General features: G+C 42.1%; 1 protein-coding gene across 2 annotated transcripts in view; it reads right to left on the reverse strand.

Annotated features, from left to right (window-relative positions):
- The window catches only part of vps35 (VPS35 retromer complex component), a 46,364-nt gene extending 33,071 nt beyond the window's left edge, over nt 1–13,293 (reverse strand). For both annotated transcript variants that reach the window (XM_070856360.1, XM_070856352.1), the window contains exons 1-4: nt 13,207–13,293; nt 11,770–11,868; nt 10,473–10,569; nt 4,074–4,197 (exon numbers count right to left, since the gene is read on the reverse strand). In XM_070856360.1, the coding sequence (XP_070712461.1) occupies nt 4,074–4,197; nt 10,473–10,569; nt 11,770–11,868; nt 13,207–13,209 (323 nt within the window). In that variant the 5' untranslated portion in view covers nt 13,210–13,293. The remainder of the gene's footprint in view (nt 1–4,073; nt 4,198–10,472; nt 10,570–11,769; nt 11,869–13,206) is intronic.
- Nucleotides 13,294–13,590: the final 297 nt, after the last annotated feature.

Genomic DNA, 13,590 nt, shown 5'->3' on the forward strand with positions numbered 1-13,590 from the left:
ATGACCTCTATATGTCTTCGAAATATACAGTCCCTGAAAAAAGTCTTGTCGCTTACCGAAGTTGTTGGAACAACAAATAACTTGACTTGTAGTTGATCAATTGGAATCTGAAATGGCTTATATGAAAGGCAAAGGCCTCTGGATTATGTGTATTGTATCAAAATAAGGTTTTGTATCATTCATTGAGTTTTATCATTTAATTAGAACAGAAAGGTCAGATTTAGCTTGGACAAAAGTCTTGTCATGCCTTTAAATGATTCACCCAATCACAGATTAGAGCTTCACCTGTGACAAATACTGTAATTAACACATTCCCAGGTGTGTATAAAAAGAACCCCAGCACACCAGACCTTCATCTGAAGTGCAACCTTCACCTTCACAACATGCCAAAGATTCAACCACAGACCAAAGTGCTGATCATCAAGAACCCGAAGACCAAGTCTGCTGCTGAGGTGGCAGACATCTTCAGTGTATCCAAACGTCAAGTGGAGAGGATAAGAAAACAATTTGAAAAAACTGGTGAAGTTCATGACAAGCCCAGGTCAGGCAGACCCCGTAAGACAACTGTTCGAGAGGACCATTTGTTGCTTCAACAGTCCAGGGCCATCCCTTTTTCAACTGAGCATGAGAAGTGGTCGCCAAAAACCCCTGTATCTTGAAGAACAATTGGTTGAATTCTCTCACGCAGTGGTCTCCATGGCAAAATTAGTGCTCAGAAGCCAGCATTAAACAGAAGGCAACTAAAACATTGTGTTGTATTTCAGTGAACTTTGTAAAGCACTATGAGACACTCTGTTGTGATATTGGGCTATACAAATAAAATTGAATTGAAATTGAATTGAATTGAATATTTGCAAAGGCCCACAGCTTGGTGAGAGGATGGACAGAGGAAAAGTGGCAGAAGGTAGATTTTTCTGATGAATCATCCATTGAACTGCATCCCAAACGCCGCAAATACTGCAGAAGACCCGTTGGAACAGTCAAGTTTGGTGGAGGAAAAATCATGGTTTGGGGTTACATCCAGTATGGGGGTGTGCGAGAGATCTGCAGAGTGGATGGCAACATCAACAGCCTGAAATACCAACAAATTCTTGCTGCCCACTACATTCGAAACAACAAACTACAAATTCTTCAGCAGGATGGCGCTCCTACTCATACTAAAGCCTCCACATCAAAGTTCCTGAAAGCGAAGGTCAAGATGCTCCAGGATTGGCCAGCCCAGTCACCAGACATCACCAACATTATTGAGCATGTCTGGGGTAAGATGAAGGAGGAGGCTTGGAAGATGAAACCAAAGAATCTTGATGAACTCTGGGAGTCCTGCAAGACGGCTTTCTTTGCCATTCCAGATGACTGATCAATAAATTATTTGAGTCATTGCCAAGGCGTATGAATGCAGTCCTCCAAGCTCATGGGAGTCATACACGATATCAATTATTTTTCCCAAGGGACCTTAGCTTTATGCTGTGATGTTATTGTAGCATGTTTGTGTGTTCAAAATAAAACATAATTTCTACCATACATTTTTTTTGCATGCAACAAGACTTTTGTCCAAGCTAAATCTGACCTTTCTGTTCTAATTAAATGATAAAACTCAATGAATGATACAAAACCTTATTTTGATACAATACACATAATCCAGAGGCCTTTGCCATTCATATAAGCCATTTCAGATTCCAATTGATCAACTACAAGTCAAGTTATTATTTGTTGTTCCAACAACTTCGGTAAGCGACAAGACTTTTGTCAGGGACTGTATTTACCACGTTGCTGTGTAGATTAATATGTGCTGAACCCTCTACAGGCAATTTTTCGCCACAATATAGATATACATATACACCGAGATACTTGTTGGCAATAATATAGCAAAACTTGGTTCTCCTTCTGTGGGTTTAAAGACAACACTTGACTTGATTTTCTGTTGATAATTCAGCTGAATTATGTTTGGTCATAATGAACAACCACATCTTGTGAGTGTATCCATGGGTTTCATTCACATCTGATAAAGACTGGGCAAATGGTTACACATTGAGCTGTGTAATTAAGTGACTAGTTAAGTGACCATCCATTGAACAAAAACGGGTTTGACCAGAGGTTGACCGATCAGAATTCAGGTAGTTTCACATTGCAGATTCAGACCGTGCCAAAGAAATAGCTATTGCTCTAAAAGTGTTAATCACCACCACCATACATCATGGATGTAAGCAACAGGATTTAAGCATATGGTGAAATTACTGGACTTCTGCTACAATGTGTCTTCATGTGTCCATTTCATTCAGTCTATGATACCTGCCATATATACGAGCACAAGTTGCAGTTGTGGCCTTTATTGTGGCTGGTCTGGTTTTGTGTAACCCGATATTTTATAATTCATTAAAGTAATGCGAGATACAGCATAATATTCTGTGATATTTGCCGATCTATCAGCTTTTTCCTGCTCTAACTATTGTTATTATAGTATATATCATTAAAAACCCAGTCAACCTCTAGTTTGAACCCACACATTGCAGATTGTGATTATATATACACCTTTTTATATTTATGAAAAGCAGGAATAAATGCACAGTCTGCACTGAATTTCAATTCAAATTCAAATGTTGAAATAAAGTCCAAGGTTTGGATCCCTTTGATTGGTGAGAAAAGAGACAGATTAATTAACCCTTTAGGCGCCGGAGTTTTTTCAAGAAAATATACAATTTTGATATCAAGTTTTCAAAAGGCTATAACTTGAAAGTAGTTTGAGATAAAGGTATACTGTCAATGAGAAAATTGTTCAGTATGACTCAAAGTCTGTGATGGGAGTGAAATGATTCATCTAATTTGCATATTATGACGTCACAAGGTGGCGGACATATTGGAAAATGTTCAATTTTGATAAAGGTTTCAAAAGCCTATAACTTTAAAGTGGTTTGAGATAAAGGCATACTCTAAATGTGAAATATCTTAAGTATGAAACGAAATTTGGGATAGGCTCCAGAATTCATCATTCAGAAAAAGAGAGATGAAATCAATTGGCTCAGAATTTGCCAGATCGTCTCCACAATAACCAACAGGCTCATCAAAATTTCAGATCCACTTTTGATACTCTTCCTCTACTCTCAAGAACTGCCAGCCATCATCATCATTATCATCGCCGCCGTGATTTACGGTGCGGCAATGAACGCCACCTCCGCTGCTATTAGCAGTGTGTTTTTTCCCGCGGCTTCTCCCGCGTCTGCCACGACAACCGCGGTTGTTTTCATCCCCGCTACATTCACCCATATTTGCAGTGTTATGAGCCCCCCTGCCACCTCGACCACGTCCCCTGCTTGACGATTGCAGAATGCTTCTACCCCGGCCACGCTGAGGTGAAGCATCCGCTATACCATGTGCTGATTGTGGACTATGGCACGCGGACTCTCCATCACTACTAATGTCAGTTTCTGCTTCACTGGACAACTGCATGTCTTCCTCCTCGGAATCGGAGTCAGCCAGTACCTGACGAAGTACTTCGTTGACGGTAAACCGACCTCTCGGCATCGTGAGTAAATGAAAAAACACTCTTTCGCTCTCGCTACGCTCTGCACTACTACTTCTGCTTCGCCGCCGCGTCTCTGCGCCGGAGGGTGTTTTACAAACTCTTTTTACTGTAAAACTTTGAATAGAACCACGCCCACAAATGCTGCTCAGATTACCGGCACACATGTCCGTCATGTCCTGGTGAAAAGTAGTAACATGATTCGGCACCACATTTATAAATACAGCCTGTTTTATTCAGCAATGTTGCTTGTCGCAATTTTGCGACTTTGGCGCTTAAAGGGTTAAGTAGCCAAGAAGAGCGGTTTAAATTTGTTGTAAAAGTCAAAGCTTAGTGCACCAAGCTAATCAATGACACCTTCAGTGCCTGAAAAGACAATTTAAATATAAGTGTAATGTCACCACATAATTCTCATAATCATTGCGTCATGTCAGATCAATAGTGCTTGAATAAAAAGGTAAATAAAACACTTGCACCTGCAATGTATGTCGGCATTTAAAGGCTTTAACATCTTTAATATTTCACAACAATGTATTAAATGTTTTGTGATACTCACAGCCTGGGGATGATATTGCCTGCATACTGGACCAGCTCATAGAGATCTGCTACCTTGCGTCCCTTGGCAAACTCATCAGTCAGATAAACCTCTAGGTAGTGGAGTTCATCAGAAATAGCCATATCTGAAAGGACTGTTAGGGACCAGTGCAAACCCACCATGAATCATCCACAAACAAAAATAATAATTTAATAATAAAATAATTGCTTGCAGCATGTCAACTGGACAGCAGCCTCAGTCTTCTGTTGAGTGTCTACATGCAATATGTTTAGGCACAGCAAGTTTTGGCAGCACCAGAGCCCAATACAAAATCACTAAAGCTCTGTCAACTACAAAACATTGTCAAACATTTTTAATTTGTCTGTGTGGTATGCTAGCTGCACCTGGAAAGGGCAGAAGGTGCTGCAGAGGGTCATTAAGACGGCCCAACGCATCACAGCGACTCAACTCCCTGGCATTGAGAGCATTCACTTGGCCTGATGTCTCAGCAGGGCCACAAACATCACCCGTGACCCAACACACCCTGCCCACCACATCTTCACATCCCTTCCCTCAGGCAGGAGATACAGGACAAATCGTGTACACACCACAAGACTGAAAAACAGCTTCTTCCCCAAAGCTGTTAAAACTCCTCAAATCATCCTGATTGCCTCCCCCTCAACTGACTCATTTGCAGCTACTGATTTTCATTTGCACAACTACAATGTGTGTATATAGTCTTCACTGTGTTCTATAGCGTTCTATTATATTTATTTTATATGTTTTCTAATATTTGCTTACATCTGTATAATTAGGGCCCGAGCACCAAGTGGTGCAAGGACCCTATTGAAACTGAACTTTCTCGGACGTCTCTCTCTCAGCAGATTAACCACAGACACCTCAAATTTGAGCCAAACATTCCCAAGACATGGATGATACAAAGTTATGAAGCTCTTGACGTTTTGTCAGACGCTGTCACCATGGCAACGCTGTTTGCCATGGAACAGGAAATTGCTGTAACTTCAGTGAACATTATCCAATCTCTTTCAAACTTGTCACGCTTAATAAGAGTCCCAGCCTGAAGACATCTAGATGCCAATTAGTGACCACAGTCATTGCGCCACCTGGTGGCAAAAGGAGGTAACACGTCTATGGCAATGATCATTTGATTTGCACAACATTTTCACAGTGTAGTCAACACTTCATATACTGGAATACAGGACGTGATTAGTGACTGTTCTCTGGCGCCGCATAGGGGACACAGGAAGTGACATGTAACTCCTTCATGCACTGTCCAACATACATGAAAATTCTGAACCGCGTGGAAGGGTCAGAGTCCACCAACGGGACGAAGCCGCCACACGCCCCGATGCGCGCGGAGGTGTGAGGGCCCTCCAACGCTGCTTGCAGCTTTAATTAGGGCCCGAGCACCAAGCGGTGCGAGGACCCTATTGAAACTGCGTGGGGGAAAAACATGCAAGGGAGGAAAACATGCCAGAACCCAAGAACCAAGAGGTGTAGGGACCCCACACGCCCCGAGCACGAAGTAGATGAAAAAATACGTCAAATGCAAAAAACCAGGTGACCAGGGGGCCAAAAACATAGTTGAAATGCAAGGAATTATTATTAGGGCCCGAGCACCAAGCGGTGCGAGAACCCTATTGAAACCCGAAGGGGAAAACGAGCAAGGGAGGAAAACGTGCAAGTACCCAAGAACCAAGAGGTGTACGGACCTCACAGGCCCCGAGCAGGTAGGCCTCGGAAAAATACGTCAAATGGAAAAAACCAGGTGACCAGGGGGCCGAAAACATAGTTGAAACTGAAGGAATTATTATTATTATTATTATTAGGGCCCGAGCACCAAGCGGTGCGAGGACCCTATTGTAACTGCGTGGGGGAAAAGGGAGGAAACGTGCAAGTACCCAAGAACCAAGAGGTGTACGGACCTCATAGTCCCCGAGCAGGTAGGCCTTGGAAAAATACGTCAAATGAAAAAAACCAGGAGACCAGGGGGCCCAAAACATAGTTGAAATTGAAGGAATTATTATTATTAGGGCCCGAGCACCAAGCGGTGCGAGGACCCTATTGTAACTGTGTGGGGGAAAACGAGCAAGGGAGGAAAACGTGCAAGTACCCAAGAACCAAGAGGTGTACGGACCTCACAGGCCCCGAGCAGGTAGGCCTGGAAAAAATACGTCAAATGAAAAAAACCAGCCGACCAGGGGGCCGAAAACATAGTTGAAACTGAAGGAATTATTAGGGCCCGAGCACCAAGCGGTGCGAGGACCCTATTGTAACTGTGTGGGGGAAAACGAGCAAGGGAGGAAAACGTGCAAGTACCCAAGAACCAAGAGGTGTACGGACCTCACAGGCCCCGAGCAGGTAGGCCTCGAAAAAATACGTCAAATGAAAAAAACCAGGCGACCAGGGGGCCAAAAACATAGTTGAAACTGAAGGAATTATTATTATTATTATTATTATTATTATTAGGGCCCGAGCACCAAGCGGTGCGAGGACCCTATTGTAACTGTGTGGGGGAAAACGAGCAAGGGAGGAAAACGTGCAGGTACCCAAGAACCAAGAGGTGTACGGACCTCACAGGCCCCGAGCAGGTAGGCCTCGAAAAAATACGTCAAATGAAAAAAAACAGGCGACCAGGGGGCCAAAAACATAGTTGAAACTGAAGGAATTATTATTAGGGCCCGAGCACCAAGCGGTGCGAGGACCCTATTGAAACTGCGTGGGGGAAAAACGTGCAAGGGAGGAAAACGGGCCAGTACCCAAGAACCAAGAGGTGTACGGACCTCACAGTCCCCGAGCAGGTAGGCCTCGAAAAAATACGCGACATGGCAAAAAACCAGCCAACCAGGGGGCTCGAAACATAGTTGAAACTGTGTGGATTATTATTATTATTAGGGCCCGAGCACCAAGCGGTGCGAGGACCCTATTGAAACTGCGTGGGGGAAAAACGTGCAAGGGAGGAAAACGGGCCAGTACCCAAGAACCAAGAGGTGTATGGACCTCATAGTCCTCGAGCAGGTAGGCCTCGAGAAAATACGCGACATGGCAAAAAACCAGGCGACCAGGGGGCTCGAAACATAGTTGAAACTGTGTGGATTATTATTATTATTATTAGGGCCCGAGCACCAAGCGGTGCGAGGACCCTATTGAAACCCGAAGGGGAAAACGAACAAGGGAGGAAAACGTGCAAGTACCCAAGAACCAAGAGGTGTACGGACCTCACAGGCCCCGAGCAGGTAGGCCTCGAAAAAATACGTCAAATGAAAAAAACCAGGCGACCAGGGGGCCCAAAACATAGTTGAACCGAAAGTTGTTCCAAGTTCACTGTAGATTCTCCAGTGTGTTTCACACTTCTCATGTTTTGTCACAAAAGCCTCAAGACCTTCACAGTGTAGTCAACACTTCATATACTGAAATATAGGACGTCATTAGCAGCCGTTTTCTAGCGCAACATAGGGGACGCGGGAAGTGACATGTAAGTCCTTCACGCGCTGTCCAAACTACATGCACGTTCTGAGCCGCGTGGAAGGGTCGGAGTCCAGCAGTGGGACGGAGCCGCCGCACGCCCCGACGCGCGCGAAGGTGCGAGGGCCCTCCAACGCTGCTTGCAGCTTCAATTATATTTAAATCTCAGGGAGTGTCATCTCAATTGCATTTTACTGTCATTGCAGCAGTATAATGACAATAAGGACTTTTTGATCTTTTGATCTTTGGGGTTCTGGAGAAGGCAGTACTTTAAGACTGCACAGTTCTGCAGAGGGACTCACATGGTGCTCAGATGGGCTGCAAAAGAGAAATGTGGAGGGGAAATTGGGAGGAATTGTTTGCCTGGTCTGAACCTTAGTGGTGCTTTGACTTGTCTATATTTGTGCTATAAGTGCACCAGTGTTAAAGCAAAGCCTCCGCACTCCTATACAAACCCTGTAACACAAATTGGATTCACATGCTATTCAGCTCTTATAGTTCAATACTATTGATAAAATGGTCAAGTGTTTGAATCTAACAATTCTGGGCCATTTATCAGTTTCTGTCTTTAGTGTTCTGTCAGTGTTTGCATAAACTACAGTATGTTATAGTCACTCATTCAACAAGCCACTGATTTTATGTTTTCATCTTAATATAATAGTTTGTCCAATGTCAGGAACGGAAAACAAACTCATTGAGTTTATATTCTCTGCATATACAGTACCAGTCAAAAGTTTGGATGCACCTTCTCATTCAATGGTTTTTCTTTATTTCTATTATTGTCTGTATTGTATATTAATTTGAAGGCACCAAAACTGTGAAAGACACAAATGGAATTATGCATTGAAGACAGTTTTCCACACTCGTGGCATTCTTTCAATCAAAGCTCCATTCCAGTTCCATGAGGTGCTGAGCACTTGTTGGCTGCTTTTCCTTCACTCTGCAGTCCAACTCATCTCAAATCATCTCAATTAGGCTTACGTCAGGTGATCATGGACGCCATATCATGTGATGCAGCACTCCATCACTTTACTTCTTTGTTAAAAAGCCCTTACATAGCCTGGAAGTGTGTTTAGACACATTGTCCTTTTGAAAAACAAATGATGGTCCCACTAAGCCCAAACCAGATGGGATGGCTTTTCGCTGCAGAATGGTATGGTCTATATGCTGGTCAAGTGTACCTTAAATTTTCAATAGATCACAAACAGTGTAACCAGCAAAGCACCCCCACACCATCAAATTTCCTGCTCCATGCAACCACACATGTGCTCAGCTTTTCTGTGTCTCAAGAAGACATGGCAGGTGGAACCAAAAATCTCAAATTTGGACTCATCAGACCAAAATACAGATTTCCACTGGTCTAATGTCCATTTCTTGAGTTTCTTGGCCCAAGGAATTCTCTTCTTCTTCCTCAGTAGTGGCTTCTTTGCAAGCAATTCAACCATGAAGGTCTGATTCACGTATTTTCCTCTGAAGAGTTGATGTTGAGATGTGCCTGCTACTTGACCAGTAAAGCATTTATGTGGGCTCTAATTTGTGATGCTATTAATTTGCAGTATCTGAGGCTGGTAACTCTAATGAACTTATTCTCTGCAGCACAGGAAACTCTTGGTCTTCTTTTCCTGGGGCGGTCCTCATGAAAGTCAGTCATCACGGCATTTGATGGTTGCCGCAACTGCACTCGAGGATGCATTCAAAGTTCTTGAAGTTTTCTGGATTGACTGGCCTTTATGTCTTAAAGTAATGGGGCGTTGTCTTGCTTTACTTAAGTGGTTCTATGGATGAGAACAGTAGTCGAACTGGGCTATTCATTATATAGAGCTGCGTACCAACAATACCTCTGCACAACACAACTGATGGTCTCAAACACATCAAGAAGGCAAGAAATTTCACTTATCAACTCTTGACAAGGCACACATTAAATGAAAACCATTCCAGGTGACTATCTCATGAAGCTGACTGAGCATGCAAAACTGTCAGCAAACATTGCTACTTTGAAGAAACTAACTAGGTTGGCTTTCTAGTTTTAAAAAGCTAGTTTGTATGTTTTTGGATAAATATATCCTTGAACATGTTTTTCTCATGACGAAATTATCTATAAATGCTTTTAAATTGTGAATTTGGTTGCAGAACTTAAACAAAATTCCTAGGTTGACGAAACATGATGCCAACCCCTGCGGCGTGTAATGTCACAGAGGGCCTGCTAATAAAATGCACCAACTTCACTGATGCAAAATCTCAAACAAAGCCCTTCTTCCATCAGAAAATATGCTAAATATCTTCCCGTGGCACAAAATGCAACTCACGCACTTGAGCACTTCATCACTAAAACACTGATATTTGGTCTAGTCAGAAAAGGATGCCGTCTCAGCAACTTGTGGTGTGCCAACAAGGATATTTTGAACTGTGATAGTTCACAGTGACTATAAAGTTATGTTTTTGCTTGGAATTGCACATCCCAAATTTTTTCTCATTACTTTCCCAGGAGAATTTAGAGAAAGAAAAAAATTGTCAAGATTGCTTCATTGCTTTCTTGCTGTGCTGGTGCTAGAATCCAGATTAGAGCAAATGGGTTAATAGAGGTTGGGTTGGAAGATATATGGAGAAACATTCAGTTATTCAAAGTCATTTGTATGACAAGTCTGGTCATTCTCACTCCATGATCAGCAAGCACATACATTTCACCTAAACTGGTTTAATGTGGACTCAACAAAAAGGCTACTTACATTTTTTTGTCAGTGACAGGCCACCTCTAGCTATTAGACAATCAAACATCTTTAGGCAAGATTAAACACAAAATATAGCCATTATTGACATTTTGATGTAAACCATCAAAATGTCAATACCACAAAACTATGAGAGGTGAACAAAAATGTATTATTAGCCATGTCAGTAGCTATGTGTTCAACATGAATAACCTTCTGTAAAGGATACAGAGCTCATAGTAGCTCTTTGGAGAGAGCATCGAGGTCCTCAGCTCACCCAGCATGTTAGAGGCATGTTTCAGAGCATCCATCAGCTTGTTCTTATCCTGCAGACCACAGTCAGGAACATACAAAATACTCACAAGCGAAACATTTCAAGAAATTCAAAAAATTATTTAATACAAGTTATATAACACATGTAACAAGTTAAATATAATGCAACCCTAGTTAGTTTATACAAATGAAACACTACAGATTGACTATTTGTTTAGTTAGATAGTTTCTCTCATTAATTTTGTCATTAGAATCATTTTTTGTATTTTTCTTAATAACATTCACAGCCATCTCAAGGCCCCCCAGGCAGCTCTCTGTGGCCCCCTAGTGGGCCGTGGCCCCCCTGTTGAGAACCACTGCATTAAGGAATTCTAATACTATTGCCCTCAGTGTGAGTGAGAGTGAGTGTGGGCCCGTTGTGTTGAGCACCTACTTCACATACTCTACTCCAATTGGACAGATATTTTCTGATGTAGCCGGCTGGCCGCTGTGCCCCATGCAATAAATTTGTTCTTAAATTTATTCTCGCATTGTTGAAATGGTTTCAATACAACAATGATGCCCAAACTGGCAAGACTGATCAACTGGTTGCCAATTGTATGATTGTATGTCTGATCCCAATATTACACAGTGTTTTGGAGGAGATTTAGAGGGCTACACTTTTAAAATCCAGACCTCTGAAATTCTTGGTTTTCGGGGTCAAGTGGCTCGTGGTGAACACCAATAATACACCAACAGTAAGAACAATTGCTGCTTCTCAAAGGTGTCCTGGTATTTAACTGAGTTACGATTTTGTTACACTTTATGAAAGAATTTAGTATTATATTTGACCACTGAAAATGAGATGAGTGGGCTTTGATTTGGTGATCTGGAACCATCTCAAAAGGGAAAAACACCCTTAAAAAAGATCTTTCCTCAATGAGACCTATCTTCCAGCAAAAAGGGCCATAACAGGGTTCTGATCAGGAAAAAATTCGGTGGAAAAGATCTGAAACATTAGGAATTAATTATTTAAATCGCTCTTACTGAATCTTTTATCGTCATGTAGTGATGATCGATATCCATCCTTAACCATCTGGTTTCAAAGGACTGAATATGGATTTGCAAGATAAACACACCATTGCCCTTAAACGCATGATGATGACTCAATTTTCCTTAAGAAATTTGATTTGAGGAATTGAAAGTGGGCAATGGAGAACCAATGGCTTCAACAATTATCATAACCATATCATTTATTACTGAAAACATCCTACCAGGCATCGCTTCATCTGGAATGACTGGACCTTGACAGCCTGGACAGCTTCATCTAAAAGCTTCTCCTGTTCATCTTGAGGAGACTGCTGTGTTGTTGGCTGTAAGACCAGGGGAATGGAAACACAACTTATTTTGAACTTTCTTGATTTAATAAGAACTCATTACATAATTTTGCTGCCTAAATCAAACAAGCGTCAAACAGCACTCCACTGTGATGCAATGCTAGATCACATGTAAATTTGAAAATGCTGTATATTTTGAACTTCAATTAGTTAGCAGTAGACATTGCTTCAATAGACCGAATGACCAAAAACAGGGCAGCCTAACATTACCTGATTCTTTTAATGGAAAAATACAATACACTTGACTTACTACTAACGTACTAGGTTTAATATAATGAAGACTTGCAATACTTGCTAATCTTCTGATTTAACCTATTTATTTAGTGTGGCGGCTGTGGCTCAGTGGTAGAGTGGGTCAATCAGAAGGTCGGGCGTTCGATCCCCAGCTCCTATGGGTCAACATGTCGAAGTGTCCTTGGGCAAGACACTGAACCCCAACTTGCTCCTGAAGCATGGCTTCAGTGTGTGAATGAGTATGAAAGAATAGTCTCCTCCAAATTACATTCCTCCTGTATGAATGATGTGTGAATGGGTGAATGAGGATGTCATGTAAAGCGCTTTGAGTAGTTGAAATAACTAGAAAGGCGCTATACAAATACAGACCATTTACCATTTGTTGATCGGAAATTTCAACTAGCAGAGTGTAAGTTAAGCTGCTGGTGACCATGTCCTGTGTAAAACACATACAGGACTGCTACTTCCTGGAAACCTGGCTCCCCAAAATAAGTCCCCCAAAAGTTATTCCGTTACAATCCTCACCATAGTGCAAGCAATATGTTAATGGTAGATGCAGGCGTGTCTGCACAAGTTATATTACCACGTATGTAGGAGTTCTCTATGCCTGCACTGTTACATCAGTGAGGGCCAGACACTACTGCTTACCAGGTGACACAACTCCTACTAGTTTACGCTGAAACCCGTTGAGGCCATTCAGCCTCAGTGAAATATGACACAGCAAAGCGGAAGAGCATGCTAACACCAGCTAGCGTTAGTTGTCACACTGTCACCCGTTTTATTAGAGATACCATTTCATTTATTGGCTCAGTGACCTGACACACAACACATAATCTCGGGGCATAACTGTGTAGAAGATAACGTCACTAAAATTAACGAAGAAAAGATCTACCAACTCGCTTGCAATCAGTTGGTAGCTTGTTAGCCTAGCTAGCCACTGTCTGCGTTAGGCCATAGCAACGCTTACGTACAAGTCTGATTTAGATGAGCTTAAGGTAGACACGGAGATTGAACACAGGCTGGTATCCGAAGCAAACGTGCAAATGCGCAGGATAATATTGTATTTGTAAAACAGCTTACCATGATTGTTTGATGTGTATCTGATCAGTCGGAGAGCCTTGCCAGTCATGTGACTCACATTAATGCAGCCTTCACGGTCTGCATTCAGCGTCACATCAGAGGACAGGCGGGGCTAGGGGTGTGCGATACCAAGTAAATACAGGGCCAGTACTGCCGATACCGATCATTTTTACTTAGCAAAGCAGCTCATCTACTTTCGTGTAGGGGAGATCAATACTTCATAATGTATGAAGTGAATGCATCATCAATATTGAATGAAAATTGAAAGGGTTATTATATTCAGCCATATTCATATTCCAGGTTTGAGGTATATATCTTTATACAGGTATACATTTTTCAGTTCCAGTAAAATAATTAATTTAGATTTATTTCAACTGGCTGAAT

This window comes from Pempheris klunzingeri, chromosome 1 (assembly GCF_042242105.1).
Source record: "Pempheris klunzingeri isolate RE-2024b chromosome 1, fPemKlu1.hap1, whole genome shotgun sequence".
Taxonomy (NCBI): Eukaryota; Metazoa; Chordata; class Actinopteri; order Acropomatiformes; family Pempheridae; genus Pempheris; species Pempheris klunzingeri.